Here is a 23,684-nt window from a genome sequence, read left to right on the forward strand (position 1 = left end):
TGTGTGTCAGTTCACTTGATGTCACAGTTTACAGTATTAGGATTTCAAGCATGATGCGCTGCAGTCAGATAGCCAAAAATTAATCTTCGTTTCAGGTTGAGCCCGCAAGTGTGTCTTGTTTCACGGGAGTTAGATAATCTTTCATTTCTGAGGAAAGTGATTTGATATTTGTCAGCTGAGCACTCAGATTCTACAGATATGACTGCACTTTGATACAACCTGTGTGGCAGGTTTGGAGTGTTGTGTGGTACTCAGATTTTAAATTATTTGTGAAACTGGTGCTAGCAGACGATTATCATTCATTCATTCATTTTCTGAACCCACTTATTCCAGTTAGGGATCACTGAGGGCTGAAACCTATCTCAGAAGCCATTGGGCAAGAGGTGATGTACCCCTTGGACAGTTTGCCAGTCTATTGTATGATGCCGTTTTCAATTATCCATTAATTGTATGATTCATTATTTAATTCACCATAAAACAAACCAAACAAAAAACATGCATGAAAATAACACAATATAAAAATGCCAGAAGTCAACTTATTACTTACTTTGACTATACAACCATTTAAAATTTAAAGCCAATCAAAACCACTTGATCTTAAATTTACTTAGTTTAAATTTGGTATATTGTTGGTCTACAGTTGATTAAACTAGTTCAAAAATGGTACATATTGTTTAATATCTATTTGGCAAGTAGTCCACTTAAAATGACCAATCATATACTTATGTTAGCTTCATAGCCTTCTGGATGTGCTGCCCTCCACTGAGACATTACGTTGATTGCCAGTGACAGTGGAGAGCAGCACTGCCCGAAGCCTTTGAGGCTAAGGTAAGTGACGAACTGTATAATCAGTTGTACATTTAGTGGGGTAAATACACTCAACAAAAATATAAACGCAACACTTTTGGTTTTGCTCCCATTTTGTATGAGATGAACTCAAAGATCTAAAACTTTTTCCACATACACAATATCACCATTTCCCTCAAATATTGTTCACAAACCAGTCTAAATCTGAGATAGTGAGCACTTCTCCTTTGCTGAGATAATCCATCCCACCTCACAGGTGTGCCATATCAAGATGCTGATTAGTCACCATGATTAGTGCACAGGTGTGCCTTAGACTGTCCACAATAAAAGGCCACTCTGAAAGGTGCAGTTTTGTTTTACTGGGGAGGGATACCAGTCAGTATCTGGTGTGACCACCATTTTCCTCATGCAGTGCAACACATCTCCTTCGCATAGAGTTGATCAGGTTGTCAATTGTGGCCTGTGGAATGTTGGTCCACTCCTCTTCAATGGCTGTGCGAAGTTGCTGGATATTGGCAGGAATTGGTACACGCTGTCGTATACGCCGGTCCAGAGCATCCCAAACATGCTCAATGGGTGACATGTCCGATGAGTATGCCGGCTATGCAAGAACTGCGACATTTTCAGCTTCCAAGAATTGTGTACAGATCCTTGCAACATGGGGCCGTGCATTATCCTGCTGCAACATGAGGTGATGTTCTTGGATGTATGGCACAACAATGGGCCTCAGGATCTCGTCACGGTATCTCTGTGCATTCAAAATGCCATCAATAAAATGCACCTGTGTTCTTCGTCCATAACAGACGCCTGCCCATACCATAACCCCACCGCCACCATGGGCCACTCGATCCACAACATTGACATCAGAAAACCGCTCACCCACACGACGCCACACACGCTGTCTGCCATCTGCCCTGAACAGTGTGAACTGGGATTCATCCATGAAGAGAACACCTCTCCAACGTGCTAAACGCCAACGAATGTGAGCATTTGCCCACTCAAGTCGGTTACGACAACGAACTGGAGTCAGGTCGAGACCCCGATGAGGACGACGAGCATGCAGATGAACTTCCCTGAGACAGTTTCTGACAGTTTGTGCAGAAATTCTTTGGTTATGCAAACCGATTGTTTCAGCAGCTGTCCGAGTGGCTGATCTCAGACGATCTTGGAGGTGAACATGCTGGATGTGGAGGTCCTCTGCTGGTGTGGTTACACGTGGTCTGCGGTTGTGAGGCTGGTTGGATGTACTGCCAAATTCTCTGAAATGCCTTTGGAGACGGCTTATGGTAGAGAAATGAACATTCAATACACGAGCAAACAGCTCTGGTTGACATTCCTGCTGTCAGCATGCCAATTGCACGCTCCCTCAAATCTTGCGACATCTGTGGCATTGTGCTGTGTGATAAAACTGCACCTTTCAGAGTGGCCTTTTATTGTGGACAGTCTAAGGCACACCTGTGCACTAATCATGGTGTCTAATCAGCATCTTGGTATGGCACACCTGTGAGGTGGGATGGATTATCTCAGCAAAGGAGAAGTGCTCACTATCACAGATTTAGACTGGTTTGTGAACAATATTTGAGGGAAATGGTGATATTGTGTATGTGGAAAAAGTTTTAGATCTTTGAGTTCATCTCATACAAAATGGGAGCAAAACCAAAAGTGTTGCGTTTATATTTGTGTTGAGTGTATGTACGTTTTCCTCTGTAGGGACCTTTTCTATGCTACACGACACATCTAATGACATTTTCACATGTTCATTTCCAAAAAGAAGCCGTTTACTGAGATTGTTTTAGCTTGCCCCATGCCGTTATATCATATAGCTGATTAGCCCATGACAGTGTTTGTTTTCTAAGTCAATAATGTTTTGATTAAATTCATTTTTCTCCTGACTGAAAAGATGAAGCCCACGATTTCTGCAAATAGAGCCCAGGTTGAAAAATGTTGAACACCTTTAAGAATGGTGCCATCCACGTTGAAATGTCAGTCTTCTGTGGCCTAGTCAAACTCAAATGCTTATTTGTGATTTTTCTTGCCCAGCTCTTGCCAACGATGACATGAAATGAAAATCAGACATTTTTCTTCTTTTTTTATTTTTTTTTATTTTTAATGCAAGGGCTGTCTGCAGTACCAGCACAGACCACCAGGGGGTCACAACCCAAACTTTGGGGATCAATGAGAACTGGTTTGAATGTTGGGAATGTTGTATCTCATTAAGGACAGAAGATAGTATTTAGACCTGAACTTAAAGTCAGACTGGGTTTGTTGAGGGATGACTGAATAAACATCTCATTGATAAATTTTTCATCTTTATATTTATGTCGAACCTGGAAAACACAAAACTGCAGATTGCATGACGCATCTACAGAATAAACATGCTGTTCTTTGACTGAGTTCCGATTTTCATACCAGTAAGAAGTGTTTTCTTTTTGGTCTGAGTGATATTCCAGATATGTTTGCCTTTTTATTTTTATCCCAGTCCTTTGTGCCGTTGTGTTTTGTGGGTGGTAGAATCCACTGCAGTGGTCTGGATGGTGCTCTCACTTTCCAGCTCTTTCACTGCCAGATTCATAGACGCAAACGTGTTCCAGGTTTTTTTTTTAATTGTCGTTTTCCACTCACACATGCACCTTTTGTGTTCTGTTCTCCCTCACAGGCATCAAGAGACCAACAGGAGACTAAAAAATGTAAGATAAAATGTTTTGTTTTGTTAATCATGGTGTCGATTTGTCAACCAGTGATGAAGTTGAGATGAACTTTCAGGGGGAGGAAAACATGTATTTCACCCTGAAATCTAATGCAGTGGAAGTATTTAAAAAATAATAACAGGAACATTTACGACGCACAAACCGCTTCATCACAAATCCACAAGCTGTTGAATAAACATGTGTGGACGGGTTGTACAGCCTTGACTTTGGCATCAAATTATTAGCATCACCATACAGAAGTTTCCAGAATGATCAGTTGGATCAAATAGAAACTTGGGGTTCCTGAATAATTTACGTCAAAAATTTGTTGTCTAACCTCAGTGGTTAGTGAGCTACAGTGAGACATGGTTTTTATTCTTTTTTTTTTTTTCTTTCTTTTTTTGGTCACAGGTCACATTGTCCATTGCAGGACAATGATGGCCCAAGGCTTTCGGATCTTGGTGCTTCCTGTCTTAATGTATGACTGTAAGACTTGGAAGGTACCCAGTGACCTAAGGTGACAACTACATATATTTAGCACTAGGTTTCTTAGGAGGATCCTTGGATGCTGTTGGAATGACCTTGTGTCAAAGGAATGGTTACTTGGAGAGACTTGGATGAAGAGTATTGTGAAAGAACATCACCTATGACTTTTTGTCCATTTTGGAGCCTCAGTGTTGAGGACCCCAACAGCTGGGCATGTCCAAGATGACGACCACGTTTCACTTGGTTGCAGCACATAGATGATGACTTTTGAGAGGTGGGAATAGACCCACCATCCAGAACCCAAGACAGCAATTGCAACCTAGGATGCTGCAATGCGCAGTGCTAGCACATGCTCCCAGACATCACCTTAGGAGGTCAAAATGGGATGCTTCTTCATTGAAACCTGCGCTTGATTGGGGTAGTTTGTGGCCAAGATCTGGTTTGTAATTTCAGTAATTCCTGAGATCTGGGTAGTAGGTGAATTTTGTGGTCAGTGTTCCATTAACACCCACAGAAGTTGTAGATTTACAAATAATTGCACACCATACTTGTGACTCAACCACCAGTAATTCTTGAGATATGGCATAAGATCTGTGTACACATGGATGTTCTTTAGTTAGCTTGTGCTATGATACCTATGGTTTGATCAGATGATCTACCGGTGTTTGTTTTTGTTGTGTGTCTGTGCCAGCACTAATAAAAGCACAAACAGCTGCAGAGTTTTCTGGATGAGTTCAGAAACGTCAGCATAGTACTGGATGATGTGACCCTCTGTTATAGCAGTCGCCAGCTTTAGCTCTGCACGGTGCATTCATCACTGAGGGTACAACTGTAGTTGCAACAGACTGGATCCTGTTTCTTAGTACACATTAATTTCCACCCAGTGACACGATATGTGTGTTAAGATGTTTCTTTTCTTCTCTGCAGGTACTGATCACCCTTTACTGGCTGGGTAGAAGAGCTTACTGTGACCATTACTATAATGGACCTTACCTGAATCTCAAGGCATTTGAAGGGTTATTGGGCACAGCACTGTATAAGGTACAAAAAAATGATAATCTGGAGTAATACTCTTTGAGCTGTTTTATCTATGTCATGAAGGTTTCTTTTGGAAACCAAGAAGGGCACGAGTGAAATCCTCTTTTATACCCACTGACCAGCACATTTCTCTATCCTCCCTGGTATGTGGACTATGGTCAGAAGAATGAACGTTGTAGGCCACTAAATCCCTGAATCATAAATGACCCAGTCCTGTGACTCATCTGTTTTAATCTTGTTTACAGCAGGGCACACAGTTCACATATATGAGCAGGAAGTAATAGTCGCTTATTTTTAAAAAGTCCTTTTCCACCCTCTGGTTATGACACTGTTGAATTTGGGACTTTGCTTTCACGGGTTGTGGTGTCCAAGGTTTCTTTCATTTGGGCAATTTAATGGGATTGTCTGTGAAAACAATGTGCTGCTTTGCACAATGATAATTTGAGTTCACTGCAGCAGGGTGCGTTAATTTGTATTGGATTGTCTAGTAGGAATCACTCAGTTACACATTCAGGGTTAATTATATTTGAAAGCAGCCAACAAGTTTCTGCTTGCTGTAACTGCGCTGGTTGAAGTGGCTCCAGGGCTCGTTTATGTGCAGAAGGCTATGCAGTGCCGTATTCACACTATATCTGGAAGATTTGTCATCCACCACACGTTGTTGTAAATGTTGTAATTGGCATGGTAATGTTTAACCTTACATGTTTTAGGCTCTCGAGGAGTCGACTGGTCAGAGAGGGAGAAGCGTCAGAGACAGTGGTTTTGGCGATACTTGGTATTTGGAGCGAGAGGAACTCTACCACCTGAGCGACGGAGGCAGCCACAGGAGAGAAGACTCCCTGGACAGTTTGGACTCTGTGGGTTCACAACCCCACAGTATCTCCTCAGACACCACCCTTAAAGGCAGCAGTGAGGGTAGGTGACACCACACTTGTTACTTTTATACAAACACTACAGTTGCGAGAAATGTGGTCTAGAGTCTGCTGAAGTCATCATTTCAGATCTTTAGTTAACTTGAGGATATACGTAAGCCATAGTTTGCTTTTGCCCTTTTTTGTTCTTCTTGTTTTCTTGAGAATGGAGACTTGAAGATTTTATATGAGGTAGGTTGTCTGGTCTCTTCCAAGATGAGCAAGGTGTATTTTTTTAAGTTTCTTTCAGTTCTGCTGAGCCAGTGTCTCTGGTGTCTGTAGGGTAGGCGTTGGACCAGCAATGTATCGATCTGGGTTCAATATCAGGGTTCCACTTCAGACAACCTCTCTGTGGCCTTGCGTCCCAGTCCACCCAACTGTAAATGGATACCTGCGATGGACTGGTGTCCCATCCAGGGGACGTCTTAGACTTATCCACTTTATGCTGCAATATCCATGGATAAACACTGGTGCAAAAGGCCTCAGGGACTGGCTTTCTACTTCTCCTTTACCATTGACAGATGGGGCTGTTTTCCACACTTTGACTTCTAACACCAGTGATTTATATTGTGATGAAGTGTGTTTTTAAATAAAGAGCATGTGATTAGCACAGCAGTATCCGCCACTGAGGATTTTTTTTTTTTTTTGTCCACACCACAGATCCTAGTGGCAAGGTTGGCTCTACCTTGGAAGAGAACAAATTTTGGGGCACTGCTACAAAAAGGAGCAGAACCAACTCTCATCGGTTTTGGGACACTTAGATTAGGTATATTACTTGCAATGTAAGAGAACATCGGCCAAGTTGTGTGCTTTGCTGAGCACAGTGGAGCATGAAAGTGTCTCCCAGCAACTGAAAAATGCCAAGGAGACACCCAGGTATCACCTGGCTGTGATAGATGGATGACTGCATTAAGAGGAGTTGGGGACGGACCAGAGGTCTGCCTGAGTGGCTGTAGTGGTTCTGTAGTCTGGTAGCTGCAGTAACGTGCAGCACACGTCCTGACCCTGACCTGTAGATATGATGTGTACACACTCTGGGTACCGTTGTTGTTTTTCTTGTTTTTGCTTTGTTGTTGCTGTTGTTGTATATTTGTGTTCATCATGTTCAGAAATGAAATATTTGCTACTCATTTTGTCTGTGTTCAACTTCAAATGCAGAGACTTTATGTTGTAGTCAAGCTGGAAAGTTAAAGGGGCACCTGTTGCCCTCTAGTGGTGTGTTGTTGAAAGTGACTATCATCTTTGATTTATTATTTTTAGAGAAGGATAATATGTCATCACAAACACATATATAGGATGCTTTAAGAAAGGTCAAGTGCTTGGCGCTGGTCAGTAATTAGAGAGATGTTGCCCCCCCCCCCCCCCCCCCCCCACCACCAAAACAGTGAGACATTCCACAGCAATCCACATCAGCTTGTAAATGAGACGGCCTGAGTTCCCCACCCAGAACCCCTCTGTTACTGCTCCAACCTCACACCAGGACACACAGAGCACTCACTCCTCTTAACGTTTCCCCTGTTCTCAGTCTTCTCACTATTTGTTGGATGACTGTCATCCTCCTCTGTGTTTTCTCTTTATTTATGTACCGTAAATTTGTTTGTCTTCCCTCACGCTTCAGGTTGTTGCAGTGACACTGAGGCAGACTCTGCCTTCAGGATGGCTGACAAAGACGGTGTCAGTTACCGCCGTTCGGTTGTCATCACACCCAAGCCTACCGCCCAGTTTAACCAGTTCCTGCCTTCTAAAGACAAACCGTCCGGCTATGTGCCTGCACCGCTGAGGAAGAAACGGGCTGAACACAATCCTGACAGTCGGCGAAGCTGGACTAATCCTGACTACACAGACGAAGATGCCACATTCACCAGGTAACATGCTTGACTTGTTTGTGTTTCTGTTAAAAAGTCATTTAAAAATGGTGTTAAAGGCTAAAACTTGGATGCATGCCGCATTTACGCTGATGCCGCTTTCACCCTCCTCTCCCATCATCCCAAATGTTTGTGGTGTCTGCAAATGATCATGGCGGTGCGTGCTGGTGTTGTTTTGTTGTCATGTTGTGGAATGATGACCTCAGTGAAACAAGACTTCCTCACAGCTATTGTGGCAACAGCCAAGTATCCCAGAGTGCCTTGCCTGGAGCTTCCAGCCAGTGGGTGTATGAGTATGAAAGTGGCAGTGATTCTGACGTAGATCGTCCGGACCCTGATCTTGTTCTTGATGACCTGGCCAGCAGACGCTTCCACAGCCCATCGCAGGCAACCCCTACAAACTTTGCCGTGCCCATCAATCCTCTGGCAGGGGGGGCTAGAGCTGGAGAGAGAAGGAGCTCTGTTCCCAAGGACACGGTGACTCCTAGTGTCACCTCTCGACGGGATCCGACCTGCCTCAGGTCAGACCAACGTGAAGCAAAAGAGTGGCTTTGATGTGCCTGCTTGATGAAGCAGTAAAAGAGTGTTTTTCTTACCCCTGGTTTGCATGGTTACTAGGAACCATGCATATCATCTTTGGTTGAAGTGTGTCCAGCTAACAGAACTCCAAACTCATTGGTTTGCTGTTTCAGTTTTTTGGCTTTTCTTGGATTTGTTTTGATGTTTGGCTTCAGTAATTCTTAAAGGCTTGTCCCCGTGTTGCAATATTCAGCATTACAATATTCCACCAGCACTGCAAAGACAAGAGCAATACCACTATTAGGTTTTAAATCCCAGTTACAAATGTTGATTTTAGGTTCAAATGACAGGAACCCGCTTGCACTCATGAGGTGTTACTGAATGCATTGTGCATTTGCAGGTTGCACAACATTTGATTTTTTTTTTATTTTTTTTTTAAGTCTACAGTTGCGTCATGAAAGTTGAGTCGAGGCTGAATAAATGCTGCTGGCATCATGAATAAAACCATGTGAGAAATGTCTTACAGTGATAATCTGAGTCTACAAAAATGAAACAAATAGAAATAACAACACAACTTACATGTTACATTTATGCGCACAAGAATTAAAAAAATTTAAATGTTTGTATGAGTAAAAAATGCAGTCGCACAACATTCACTCAGTCGTGCCCATAATCGAGGAACTATTTTGTTATAAATTCACCTTATTAACAGGAATACATAACACATCTGGGTACATTTCCAACTCAGCCAGGAGAGGCTTGGAAGTATCAGAAGTCATTTAAATGTCTGGAAATCCATGATCAAGCCCCGGCTGCTGGTAGTTTGTGGACCAGGTCACCATCTCCTATCCAGACTGCACCTTAGTCTCTGTACACAACCGGGGGTGCATGATGCTGCTGTGAACATCGTAATCATGGCACGTTGTGTCGTGTCAAGCTCTCCCATGTCAAGTCAGTTTTAAGCCTTTTCCTCACCATTATGGTCCTTCCAGTCACAGTTATTGCTTTTGCATCCATAGTTTTGAACGCCACAAGGAGACATAGTACTTTTGGAAGTTTTCAGTCTGTAACGGGCACTAACTACTCTTGATGATCCAAATCCCATGTTGCGCGAAAGCTCACAGAATAGGGGCAAGTCCACCCAAACAATTCTGATAATACACTGCAGCAGACAGCCTGCCATAATTACATAATCAGTAACTCATAATGCTTATAGGATCATTGCAGAGCAATCAAATCGATCGACTGGTCAACTAGTTTGTACAACCCCTATTGGGAGAATTGTGTCACATGAAGCAGAGACTGTGTTTGAGCAAAAATATGCACAGTTTCATCTTGTGTCGAATTGAATGTGCCACTATACTCATGAACAGACCTATTTTGTAACTCAGGGACTGCCTGCTTTTGCTTTTTGTAAATTTTGTGAGCTTGGAGGCTATTTGAGCTGTCAGCGTAACTCCTCAAGTCGCTTTCTTGACCTCTTTACAGTTTGGCTTTGGTGTGATCTTACAGTGAAGATTGGTGTGCCCAAGGAACATATTTCTTTCTGTCTGAATGAATAGTGTCTTTTACTCACTAAAAAAATATTTTTGACAAATGTGGTGTCTCGAGCAGCACTGGGGGAACAAAAGGCTCCATGAAGGTGAACCACCGGCCGGGCGTATCTACTGACAGCCTGTTCAGGGACATGTACAATGACTCTGAGGATGAGGATGATGAGGTGGGCTATGCCGATCCCATTCAAGATGATCTCTATGCTCGCAAGGTGGGCGTCAAACCTGAGCCTGCTGGCAATGTCTCTTATGACAAGTTCTTACCCAAGTTCTGGACACCTGAAGAAGATGTTCACATAGGAAAGATCAAACTGGGCTCTCAGAGGAGACCCTGGTACAAGAAGATTCAAGGCTTCAGGTGTGTGCAGACTTTAGATGTGGACTCCAACACATACAGAGAGCAGATAACTGAATTGGGATGAACATTTTTGCATGTCTGTAGCCCCAATTCTTACTACAGGTTTATTCATGCATCCCCTGTTCAAATGTATATTTTACGCGAACACAACCAGATCCTTATGCAGATCTGCATGAAATTTCACTTCTTGGTTTTCTGTCAAGCTTCTTGAATATCTGGGGTTGGGACAACTAATTGTAATAGTCAACAACTGTGGCTCGTACCTGACTAGTCAACTAATTTTCTTCTCATTGATTAGTTGGGTAATTCAGATGTTCCTGTACATCAATTAAAGACCTAGATAGGGTACCCTTGATGACATTGATTCATTTAGGACAGAAATAAAGCAGGAGCCAGCAGCCAACACTCCCATCCCTTTAGGGTTTTCAATAAATATATTTCATCTTGTAGTACCACAAATATTGTTTACATCTAGTTCACTGTGCTAATGCCTGTTTTCAGCTTGTAGTTCTCTCACTGTTTTTATAAATTAAATATGCAGTTTCACTACTTACATTTCACCTTATTTTTTTGAAAAGATTTGTTGTTGACTAGTCGTCCATTACTTGTCTCAACCCTATGAAGATCAGTGTATTAAGCCGCTCCTACACCTGGCTGCGTTTGGTGCCTTTTCACCCCATAAGTACTGAGTAACAACTTGGCACACCACAGCTGATTTCCTCAAGCAGGCAAACCACTTGGAAAAGTTTCAGAAAAGTACTTCTTTAGATATTTATTTATTTTTGGAGCACTGTTGGACATCCTTTGCCTCAGGCCAACTCCTACCAACAGACTGGTGTGGCCCAGGACAGTGCTGGCACAACTCACCATAACTCCAGCCAAATTTGGTGTACTCACTGGGCAAACTTGTCCTCAACTCTTGATATGTCATGTTAACATGCATGAAAATTAGAAGCCCAGGTACACTGAACCTGCACTGTGCCGCCTCAAGCCAAAAGCAAGTCAAGCAGTGGCAACAGGGAGTCTGGCCTAGTTCTCATTTTTGAACATGTACAAATTTAACCAATCTGGGGAAGTCGAGCCAAGGGTCACAACCAACCTTTCCTGACTTGGCCAATCTACAATGAAAATACCAAGTCATTACACCCCACCCCACCCGACCCCCCAAAAGTGATTTGGAAGCCATGCTGGAGTACTGCTTGAGAGAACTCAAAAGTGGCCTCGGCTAAGTGTACGAACAGTTTAAGTTTTTTAGAAATTTATAGAAATGTTGGAAAATGCCCCATCACTTCAACCATATCTGCGTCATGATCAAACCTATAAACTTAATTATTCCATAATTTTCACGGCGCTTGGCTTAAACCCTTTGAGAAATCCTGCTAACAGACTTGTACTGCTGGTTAACTCCTCGGTGGAGGTAGTAATTATAGCCGTCTACTTTTCCTTCCGTTTGAATCATTTGGCATGCTTTTATATTAATGATGGAATATTTTCTTCTCTTTCACAATCTTTTCTTACTTTTGGGACATTTTATGTTGCTATCCTTACATGTTATTATTGTTGCATGCTAGATTAACCGATTGATACTTAATTCTGTATTCTAACTGTGTTTTCTGGACCTACTCTATCCCACTTATGGTTTTTTTTCTTTCTCCTCTCCCTTTGTCATCTCTAACATTCCCTTTCACTTTCTCTCTACTTCTGTCCTTTTTTCTGTCCACCATGCTGTCCACACCTGCAGCCGTAAGACGTCGGGCTCTTCGTCGGATGACTCTGATTGTGATGTCAGTCCTAGGTTGTCCTCCATGCCCCCTCCCTCTGGCCCCTCCCCCTCTTATTCCAATGCACATGATGCCTCTGCACACCCCACCCTCATTGTGGGGAAAAGGTTGATACAGCTGCATGATTGTGATGATGGTGCGATGTTCTAAAGCATTCACATTTTACATTTGCAATTAGTGGCTCCTGTCTGTGCTGAATTTCTCATGAGATGCTTTTAAATATACTAACGCTGGAATACACTGGGACTGCTCTAACACGCCACAATAAAAACAGCTTGTTTTCCTTCACCTCAGTGGATTATGTTGTTTTAACACTAGCTTATGCTAAAGGCCTTTTTTACTGCAACTAACAACAAAGTGAAGAACGGAGTTTGGTTTACAATCATTTGATCAGCATCTGATTGAATCAAATTTCTCTACTTTGGATAACTGTTGTATCTTCCTTTTCTTGCTCTTTGATTCTGTCCACATGCATGCACTTATTCTCTGTCCTCTCTGTTTCCTTCTGCCCAACCTGCAGTCCTCATATTCAACCACACACTACCCCTCAGAACCCCAAGCAACAACCCCCTCCATTACCCAGTCCCCCTCTGGTGTTTGCCCCAGTAGACCCAACCTCAGGTCCCAAACTGATCAAATGTAAGAGGTGGCCCCTCCTGGGACGCCAAGACCCCCGGGATCCCCCGGACCCCGTTGATTATGAGAGCATTTTGCCTGATTTGGCGAATGATGACATGTTTGCCAGGCGAACCTTAGCCTTCCAGTCCAACATGGACCTAGTTATGATGAAGAGCCGGTTCCCTGCCAGGCGTCGTCTCTACACTTCTGAGCCACAACTGAACATCGTCCTGCAACGACATGGCAGTGGCAGTAATAAGGAGCCAATCCTGTTCCCCGACATCGAAGAGGACGATGTTGTCTATCGAAAAGAGAAAAGTCAGCAGGCTCAGAACCAGCGAACCCTCTCCGGTGCCCCTGATCACTATTCCCCCATGCCCATCCCTGAGCCCTGGGCTCTGCCTTCAGATCTCCAGGCCCGTCTTCTGTGTCCACCATGTCCTCTGACTCGAAACACAACAGCAAATAAATGGAACCAAATAGAAAAGGGGAGTCGTCCCAGCACAGATGACATGCTGGTCCGGAAGTTCGGGATGAGCTCTGCTCAGAGCCAGGGGTCACTGAAAGGAAATCTGATGAATCCCTCAGTACCGACGTCCTGCAGTGAAGGTGATTTGGTGAGGTGGAAGTCTATAAGAGAAGCCAGTCAGCTAAGGTATAAGAAGAGGCTTCTTCTGGAGAGACTAGCCTCTCTCAAAGTGTAGGCATGGACTCTTCTACTTTGTCTGTTCTTTCTGTGTACTATGTGGGTTTATGCTTATTTATGCCATTTAATTGTTTTGTGAAAACTCATTTTTGACATTTGATGGCCCTTTTCCAAAGCCTTTTTAAAATTATTCATCAGTCTGTTTCATGAATAAGCAATGACTTTTTTTTCATTGTTGCTGCTTTTAAATATGAGAGGACACAGTTATTTCTTAGAACCCAATGAGATGTGTGCAATTGTTGTTTGTTTGTTTGTTTGTTTTTTGCTTAACAGTTCAAAATACAAGGGAAATTGGTTTGTTATGAACAAGCTTGTTAAAATCTAGTTCAAAAGAGTTTATTGGTAATGTGTTTGAAACCAGTTAAGAATGTCTGATATGTGGTTCCTCTTTGTCTCTTTGATCAATCAATCAATCAATTTTTTTTATATAGCGCCAAATCACAACAAACAGTTGCCCCAAGGCGCTTTATATTGTAAGGTAAGGCCATACAATAATTATGTAAAACCCCAACGGTCAAAACGACCCCCTGTGAGCAAGCACTTGGCTACAGTGGGAAGGAAAAACTCCCTTTTAACAGGAAGAAACCTTCAGCAGAACCAGGCTCAGGGAGGGGCAGTCTTCTGCTGGGACTGGTTGGGGCTGAGGGAGAGAACCAGGAAAAAGACATGCTGTGGAGGGGAGCAGAGATCGATCACTAATGATTAAATGCAGAGTGGTGCATACAGAGCAAAAAGAGAAAGAAACAATGCATCATGGGAACCCCCCAGCAGTCTACGTCTATAGCAGCATTACTAAGGGATGGTTCAGGGTCACCTGATCCAGCCCTAACTATAAGCTTTAGCAAAAAGGAAAGTTTTAAGCCTAATCTTAAAAGTAGAGAGGGTGTCTGTCTCCCTGATCTGAATTGGGAGCTGGTTCCACAGGAGAGGAGCCTGAAAGCTGAAGGCTCTGCCTCCCATTCTACTCTTACAAACCCTAGGAACTACAAGTAAGCCTGCAGTCTGAGAGCGAAGCGCTCTATTGGGGTGATATGGTACTACGAGGTCCCTAAGATAAGATGGGACCTGATTATTCAAAACCTTATAAGTAAGAAGAAGAATTTTAAATTCTATTCTAGAATTAACAGGAAGCCAATGAAGAGAGGCCAATATGGGTGAGATATGCTCTCTCCTTCTAGTCCCCGTCAGTACTCTAGCTGCAGCATTTTGAATAAACTGAAGGCTTTTTAGGGAACTTTTAGGACAACCTGATAATAATGAATTACAATAGTCCAGCCTAGAGGAAATAAATGCATCAATTAGTTTTTCAGCATCACTCTGAGACAAGACCTTTCTGATTTTAGAGATATTGCGTAAATGCAGAAAAGCAGTCCTACATATTTGTTTAATATGCGCTTTGAATGACATATCCTGATCAAAAATGACTCCAAGATTTCTCACAGTATTACTAGAGCTCAGGGTAATGCCATCCAGAGTAAGGATCTGGTTAGACACCATGTTTCTAAGATTTGTGGGGCCAAGTACAATAACTTCAGTTTTATCTGAGTTTAAAAGCAGGAATTAGAGGTCATCCATGTCTTTATGTCTGTAAGACAATCCTGCAGTTTAGCTAATTGGTGTGTGTCCTCTGGCTTCATGGATAGATAAAGTTGGGTATCATCTGCGTAACAATGAAAATTTAAGCAATACCGTCTAATAATACTGCCTAAGGGAAGCATGTATAAAGTGAATAAAATTGGTCCTAGCACAGAACCTTGTGGAACTCCATAATTAACTTTAGTCTGTGAAGAAGATTCCCCATTTACATGAACAAATTGTAATCTATTAGACAAATATGATTCAAACCACCGCAACGCAATGCCTTTAATACCTATGGCATGCTCTAATCTCTGTAATAAAATTTTATGGTCAACAGTATCAAAAGCAGCACTGAGGTCTAACAGAACAAGCACAGAGATGAGTCCACTGTCCAAGGCCATAAGAAGATCATTTGTAACCTTCACTAATGCTGTTTCTGTACTATGATGAATTCTAAAACCTGACTGAAACTCTTCAAATAGACCATTCCTCTGCAGATGATCAGTTAGCTGTTTTACAACTACCCTTTCAAGAATTTTTGAGAGAAAAGGAAGGTTGGAGATTGGCCTATAATTAGCTAAGATAGCTGGGTCAAGTAATGGTTTAATTACTGCCACCTTAAAAGCCTGTGGTACATAGCCAACTAACAAAGATAGATTGATTATATTTAAGATCGAAGCATTAAATAATGGTAGGGCTTTGATGCATCTTAAACAACAACAAACCGGTTTGTTCTTGGTGAAAAACCATTTACATCCATGCAGATCCATATTTTCTCTAATTTAACCAAACTAAAGTCAGTCTGAAGCCTTTTACCATTGGTTTAGAGTCTTATGAAACCAGTTAATAGTATGTTTAAGTCATATTTTATCTTAAAAGCTGGAAAATGGTTTGAACCACTGTCTTTGGTGCACAGCAGTTTTAAACCATTCACCATCTCAATTTAAAAGCAGTTTCTTGAAAATAAAGCAGAAAAGGAACAAATCAACACTTTTGATAAGCTGTAAGAAGTAAAAAGTAGGCTTTAAAAATCTATATGTTTAACTTGATAAAAAGATTAATCAACGACAAGAACTTTGGGGCAGATTGGCTGTGCAACTGGACAAGTGGTTTGTTACAAATTGTTGTTTTGCTACAGGTTTTATGGCTTCTCCTAAAATCAGATGAGACAATAATAGTATCTGGATCTACAGTAGCACCAGCTGTTGTTTGCTCTCACTCAGTCTCTTTCTACTTTACAGTTACCGTTTGCAAATGAAAAGGGACTTTACTCTTGAAACATGTTCCGGTCTAGAGACATCACATTCGTACAGTTTTCGATGGGCTCGTCCTTTGCATTGGCATCAAAAATACTCAAACTTTCACATTTAAATAATGTAATTACTCAAATCCACATTTGGACAAGCAATAAGTGCTGAATTTCAAGGATTCAAAAGGAGTTTATTGTCATATGCACATAAGGAACATGTTCCTTGCACAATGAAATGTGTTTACTGCATTTTACCCATCCTAATTGCCAGTTAGGAGCAGAGGTCGCCTTTTACGGCGCCCGGGGACCCAGCTCCAGATGTATATCCCTGCCCTAGGTCACGAGTGTGACAATTTGTGACAGCAAGTACTGTAGGGTCCCTATCTTGAGAGCAAATGCAAAAATAGGTTGTGAAGAAGGCACAAATTCCTTTAAGGCACGTTGCTATTTAAGTAGCGGGAAACACCGACAAGTTGGGTGCTGGGTGCAAAAGGGTTGGATTTATTATGTTCATCAGACATGGGCATATTAGAGCAGGAACATGACATTAACAAATCAGACTGGCACATGTCCTCCCTTTTAAAGTGGACTGGACCAGGCACCCATTGCAGTGATATCAGGGAAGTTGATGTCAGTTGAAAGGTTTCTGCAAGTGAATGGACTAGTGCCAACCTGTCAGAGTGGACAGCGGCCAACAAACCTCCCTGAGGTGAAGCAGCACAGCAGCAAGATTAAGTTTTGTAGTTTTCCATAAGTTTTTACTCTTATCTGTTTGTTTTTAGTCTGCTTTCAGTGGATATGTTATGTATAAAATATTGCCTGTTTCTGAGAGAGAGGGGAAAAGAGAAATCTCTTTCATAATTTGGGTTGTTTGCCCAGCCTCACCCCCCCCTTTCCGCCAGTGGCCACAATATGCTGTGATACTGACGCCAATACATGCAACTAGTGATATGTGCAGGCAAGCAGGGTGTACATGCGTTGTGAACCTGGTTTTGTAAAGTGCGTCTGAGTGTAGCACAAAGAGTACTAGACCATGCTAGACTTTAGACATGGCTTTTGCTGGTATAAGGCACGTATGCTTTCTGGTGATTGATGATATCACTACCCCACCTCTGTGCCCATTCACCCCTCATTTTAAGACCAACACATCACCGTGACCACAAGTAGTATCATGAGTTAGAAGACGTGGGTATAGGGGATAAAAATGACAAATGTGTCAGTTGAAAATGAACAATGGCACTTGCTTTGAGCTGTGCGCTGCTTTGCGCCCGTTGTAAGAAGGGGCCCTACAGCTTTATGGGGTGGCTTATTCTACAATGGCAACATGTTATATTTTACCTTGTGACAAATTCTTTGGCTACACTGAATGTTGTGACTTCCTGTTGCTGTGTCTTGAAGCATTCAGAACAAGTGTGCATTGATTGCCTCACACAGTTATCCAGCTGATTTGGTTCTTCAGGATTATTTGAGCTGAACTTTGTTTTACATTTGTTTTTCCATTGGACTGTGTTTGCTTGTGAGTGGAAAATTGGTTGAAGTTCAATAAAGATAAATGGTAATCTTGTGATGGAATTGATTTCATTGGTTATATGGTAACTACATCATTGCACTTACCATCCAAGGATTGAAACTAAAACACGTTTTCTCAAAAATTGACCTTCACACTGACGTGGTTCTCAAGACCAGGCACCTAAGTGGCTCTACTCTACTCTTTTCTAATCTCCTATTTTACTCTTCCTTTTTAGATATTTAGATATACCTTTGTATACTGGCATAATTCCACCTTAGAATTGGAATATAATATATAAGATATACCTTACGGAATTTTCATATGAATCTGAAAGTGGAGCTTTCAGTTGATGATCCTGTATGTGTGCCTGTGCTTATCTCCAGATTCCGTAGAGTGAAGCAGCTGGACAGGACACAGATACAGGTTACTTCTCCAGCTAAGGCCAGTACCAGTTTACTGCTAGGCGGACTTGGACAGTGCAGATTAAGTGTCTTGGTCTAAATGCGCAAACAGTAGTGTGAGCGAGATTCAAACCTGCATATTGGCAGGACAGCAGCGGAGAATGAAAGGGATAAGATAACATAGTATTACCCAAAATACGGTCTCAACATACAGCACCAGATATCATCGGTTTAGTCATGGTGGATCCCAAATATAAATGAAAATCTGGAAGAATCCTTGGTGATATGAGAACAAATGTAGTATACTTCTGTATTTACAAGTGAACAGGAATATATTAAATGTACCTAAAACATTTGCACCATTCTCTGGAACGCCATTCAAACACTATATATCAGATTCGCGTGAGATGCCGATTCTTGGGATCAGTCCTCTCTCGGCCTCAATGACCAGGCCAGTGTCTATAAATGTGACTTTATTGTCTGTGATTCTTTTTGGTTTCCTAGACAGCACCAAATGCAAGACAGTAGCGATGGGTGAGTTGATACGGGATCCCAGGAATGTGGCGCAATTGCATTTGCTCTTGATTCTACATTTGCATCCCGCTGCCTCCTGCTTTTGTGTTGCTCATTCTCACTCCGCCGACACTAACTGCTGACACAAAACTGAGGGTCTGTATGCCACACAGTCTGAATGGGGGGGGGTGTGAGTATGTGTGTGTACAAGCCGGGGATTCATTATTCCACAAAGCTCTATTGACAGTGCATCAGAGTGAAATTTGCTGGGTCATCTGACTAAACTGTCGCGTTTCTCAGTGTCAGATGTGGTGGAAGCTCAGTTTAAACCAGTTCAGCTAGTCTCTGTGCTACTGTTAGTTGCATATGTAAATCCTTCAGGTGAGCAGGTTTTTGTATTTGAGCTTAAATTACTTTGTGTGTTTGTTGTGCATAATACAGTCCAGCATGCAACTAACCCATTAAGCTTTAACCAGTTTGTGGTCGCCCTTGTGCTGTTTGCAAATTAACATTTTGGCAGACAGTAAATTCACCTTACAGCATCAAAATGGGAGATACATATTGAAATGTTTTGTTGCATCTTATTAAATGTTTAAAAAATGTTGCATGCATGCTTGAAAAGGTAAAGTATAGCATTAAGTAAAGCTTTCTGACAGGGTGTTTAAACTCAACGTCCACTCATTCACCTTCTGCTGATTCCACTGGTATTTCTTTAGTGTTTTCTCCTTTCTGTGCTTCTGCAGGAGCAAATCAATGAGTGACATCCAGCTCGACCCAGAAGTCATTCGGCAAATCCGCTACGAAGAACTGCAAAAGTACCGTGAGAAGATAAAGGAGAGCGAGTCTCAGTGGCAGGATGTGAGTATGGACATGACACATATTACTCTAAACAGGAAATGGCTGCTCGGTACACACTAAAGGGCTAATTTACTAAGAGTGTTAAATGGCATGGGTAATCTAAACTTTTGCGTCTTGCGGTGGGGACAGTTTTGCGGGTGATTTATTAATTGCGCAATTGATAGCAGGTGGTAATGTGACGTAGACAACAGTATGTAAATGAGGATTTTGTGAGTGTTAATGTCTGTAAGAACCTACTTGTAGGTGTGCAACTTTACGAATGGACTCTGACATAACTGAGCCTGTTCATGCGCTAGCAACTTTAAAAACAAAAATCTGTTTCAGACATTTAATTATTGTTCCAGCCATGGTATTTAAGCAAACTGGTTAATAATTCTGTTGTATTCTGCCCATGAAACTTACACAAACTGTGTACTCCACACAGCTGTCTGTAATGACTGTGATCTTATGATCATCACCAGTGACTCCAGCAGGTGATTTCACTAATTAACATCACTTTGAGCAGATGGAAGTCCATGCAGGGGGTTATGCCACAAGCAGGGGTCATCCAGCACTTGCAGTTTTGATGCAAAATACAACTATTTGTTTTTTAACTTAATAGATTACCATTACAGCCATTACCTCCTCAACACCCATGTGCGCTCCTTGTCAGCTAGACCATATTCTAGCAGATGAATTTGGGGCAGTCTAGACACCATAGGTGGTCATGAGCTAAACGCCAGTAGCTTGATCATACGTTGGTGGACAGACAAAGATGTGCAAAGAGTTAATAGTGAGAAAGTATTTCCATTTAAACATTAATTTATTCTCTATTTAACATCCTCACCAGGAGGAAGGTCACAGCTAACACTACCCAGTAAAAAAATAAGACGGCCAAAAAAGAAAAAAAAAAAAGGCATGGGGCAGGATATGTGGACTCTTATTGGTGCAGCAACAAGGACAGCAGGTGTTGTGGTGCACTCTCTATCCACAGGCTGAAAGAAGAGATTGAGACAGACTGGTGCAGTGCTTCCCTCTGGGTCTGGACTGTCCTCATTTCCAAATCACAGGAAATTTTCAAATAAAGACGATTAATAATAGATGATAATAATGTGAGATGATCTTGTAATGAATGTTTAAAACGTTTGAGTTCTCACAATGCAAAAAATTAATGTATTGTGACTTTTTGCTTTAGATTAGTGATTAGTGGACAGCAGTGCTCCAGTTTTGCAGAACATAAATTAACACACGTCATATTAAAAGCACACGTATAGTCATAGCTGTGACAGTCCTCAGATTGTCTGTAAAATAGTGGAGCAACATTTAGGTCACAGTCCACAGTACTCTGGGTAGCTGAGCCGGGAGGAGTCTGAAGCACACAAATAGAACACCTTCAGACGCAGCCCCCCTTTTTTCTCTCTCCCTCTCAACTTTGCTCACTTTAACTGCAAAGTCAGACATGCAACACAGCCACCGCTGGATTATTCTTATTCAGCTGTGCACACCGTGATCTGGACTCTTTCCGCTGCAGGACCTGAGCAAATGGAAGAACCGGCGCAGAAGTGTCAACTCTGACATTGTGAAGAAGAAAGAGGAGCGGGAGAAGATAGAACAGATCTCCTTGAGCAGCAACAGAAGGTCCAAGACCTTTAAGGAGATGCAAGAGGACAGGTAAGGAAATGCACTCCTGATTCCCACACTTTGGATATTCCACATTTTAGGTCTATACTTGAATTAAAAACTACTGCATTTATGTTGCATCCACAAAAAAAGATGGAAATTTTATTAAGACTTATCAAATATTTTAATGTCTTTCAGGCCTTTGGAGAGGTATCCACTCTAACATCCATCCATCCATCCATTTTCTGAACCCACTTTTTCCAATTAATGGTCATGGGGGGGCTGGAGTGCGTCCCAGCGGTCACTGGGCGTGAGGCAGGGTACACACTGGACAGACTGGCAGTGTATCACAGGGTCGACACATAGAGACAGACAAACTCAGTCACACTCCCGCTCACACCTACGGTCTGTTTAGAGTCACGACTTCACCTAACATACATGTCTTTGGAAGTGGGAGGAAGCCGGAGTATCCAGTGGGAACCCACGCACACAAAACATGCAAACTCCACCCGGAAAGGACCAGATCAGAAGTGAACCTGGGACCTTCTCGTTATGAGGCAGCAGCCACTAAGACACTGTGCTGCCCTCCACTCAAACAATTAAACAAATGAAACTACACGCCAAGACTTAAATGTACAAGTAAATATACATATGTCTGGTGTTTTTGATGATGTATAACGTCATAATAGGACTTCTGTGTGACTTCATTATGAAGTTATTCATACCATCTATTTTCTTTACCCGCTTATGCCAATTAAAGGTCATGGTTGAGCTGGAGCCTGTCCCAGCAGTCATAGGATAAGAGAGGCAGGGTACACCCTGGACAGGATGTCTGTCGTAAGGCCTTATTCATGTAAATCAATTATGAATATTTTGCTGATCAATATATGCTATAGATCATCTAGCTAGGCTTCTTGGTTGTTGAGGTATAAAAATGTTTTTTTTTTCAGACCATTGACCAAACTGCTCCAAAATTGAATCATTTCTAGATATTTATCCAAATGATATTTCCACCAATTTTGAAGGAAATCTGTTATCTGCTTCACATACACACACGCCAGGGAAAACGATAACCCTGCTATCACCATATCACCCATGCGCAGAGTATTGCTAACCCTAAATACTATGAATGCCCCATTGACTTATACAGAGAGCCTAATTAGACATATTCAAAATTCATTTTGCTGTGTAAAATGAGACTGAGATATTTCTAGTTAAGATGATTTGAAATTCTTCATCATATTAATGAAGTGAAACCTTTAATATGTACAAGACTGGTTTTGGATGGCCTTGGACTTTGCCTTGTCCTTGAAGGCTGTGGATCAGCCTTGGCCTTCAGAATGGCCAAAGCAGATGGTCACCCACACCGAGTCCAGTCTGCTTGAGGTTTCTTCCAGTCATCAAAAAAGGCCTGAGAGAGTTTTTTCCTCACCACTGTCCCCACTGTGCTTGCTCATGGGGTTGGTAAAGTCTAGACCTTATTCATGTATCACGCTTTAAGGTAACATATGATTTGGTGCTGTATGAATGACTTATGTTCAAAGTGACTGCTGTACAGGATCTTGAGACTGAGGAGACTTTCGTAATTGTGCCTTCTGTCTGTGTGAAAGTGTAATCTAATCACGGCTTTAATACCCATGGCTGCTTCTCCTTTTCAACCTGTACCCTTTGTTTCTGTTCCATTCCCTTTCACTCACCGCATCTTATTTCAACTTGTACACCTTCAAGTCTTTCAATGAACTGCCATTTCCAATCTCTTCTTTGCTACTTGTTTCTTATCGTACTCTTTATCTCATGTGCCTCTGCCCATTTGATCCACAGAGAAAACAAAGAAAGAACCAGAGTTGGAAGTCGCCTCGGATCTCTTTCTTACTTGGACAATGATGAAGACATATTTGCTGAACCAGTCACTTCCCCACGTACCCGAACCTTGCCTGCCAGGAGCTACACTATTGACGCGCCTTACAACTTGCCTGAGACGACTTTGAAGGAGAGGGAACCTCCAGCTGCATCACCACCAACAGGCAGGGTCGTTTCACCTCCCACCTCAAGGGAAAGCGACACTGAGGATAGTCCTGCAGGCAGTCGCACCACAACCAGCATCACCACAACCAGCCTCAGCTCTCTCCGCAGTCCACAGTCACCAGGAGCTGGATCCTCAGAGAGGAGCACCAGCCTGGTCTCAGAATATACCCAAGCACCCAAAACAGAGCACACCTCAAAACTCATTTCCTCAGTTGAACCAAAGCACCCGCTGACTGGCACACAAACTGACATGGAGGCCCTTTCCTCTCGTTTCTCATACAGACAACAGCCACAGCACAGCTCAGTGGAAACAAAGAGTGCCGGGGTGTCTCGGGTTTCTGCTTCCCTCCCCAGGAGCTACCAGAAATTAGACCGTACACGTCTTTCCTCAGTTGTCACGCCCAGACCCTTTGGGATCCAGTCCAGTCACATCAGCTCACTTCCCAGGGCCTATTCAGTGAGTACCAAATTATCCTGCAGCAAAATTAAAATTCCACCAGTGCAGTGTTCGTAAAATGAAGAATGAACCGCAATGTCAGAGTTACCAAGACCAATCAGATTACTTGTGAATAATGGATACAGTTAATGTTTTTATACAGCTAATTTAGTGAGCAGCTGTGGT

At 42.3% G+C, this 23,684-nt stretch overlaps 2 protein-coding genes across 3 annotated transcripts in view; both read left to right on the forward strand.

The window, feature by feature from the left end:
* Positions 1 to 23,684, forward strand: part of lmo7a (LIM domain 7a) — a 114,632-nt gene that overhangs the window by 59,816 nt on the left and 31,132 nt on the right. Inside the window, exons 5-14 of one of the 2 annotated variants that reach the window (XM_034186924.1) lie at positions 3,464 to 3,494; positions 4,908 to 5,021; positions 5,729 to 5,933; positions 7,548 to 7,794; positions 8,157 to 8,315; positions 18,572 to 18,601; positions 19,324 to 19,438; positions 20,949 to 21,088; positions 21,236 to 21,247; positions 22,859 to 23,519. In XM_034186924.1, coding sequence (XP_034042815.1) covers positions 3,464 to 3,494; positions 4,908 to 5,021; positions 5,729 to 5,933; positions 7,548 to 7,794; positions 8,157 to 8,315; positions 18,572 to 18,601; positions 19,324 to 19,438; positions 20,949 to 21,088; positions 21,236 to 21,247; positions 22,859 to 23,519 — 1,714 coding nt within the window. The remainder of the gene's footprint in view (positions 1 to 3,463; positions 3,495 to 4,907; positions 5,022 to 5,728; positions 5,934 to 7,547; positions 7,795 to 8,156; positions 8,316 to 18,571; positions 18,602 to 19,323; positions 19,439 to 20,948; positions 21,089 to 21,235; positions 21,248 to 22,858; positions 23,520 to 23,684) is intronic. The other variant, XM_034186926.1, reaches the window with a different exon arrangement.
* Positions 12,153 to 13,780, forward strand: LOC117525087 (LIM domain only protein 7-like). Its single transcript, XM_034186927.1, has one exon. The coding sequence runs from the start codon at positions 12,479 to 12,481 to the stop codon at positions 13,325 to 13,327; it is 849 nt and encodes a 282-aa protein (XP_034042818.1). The 5' UTR covers positions 12,153 to 12,478; the 3' UTR covers positions 13,328 to 13,780.

This window comes from Thalassophryne amazonica, chromosome 14 (genome assembly GCF_902500255.1).
Source record: "Thalassophryne amazonica chromosome 14, fThaAma1.1, whole genome shotgun sequence".
NCBI classification, from domain to species: Eukaryota; Metazoa; Chordata; class Actinopteri; order Batrachoidiformes; family Batrachoididae; genus Thalassophryne; species Thalassophryne amazonica.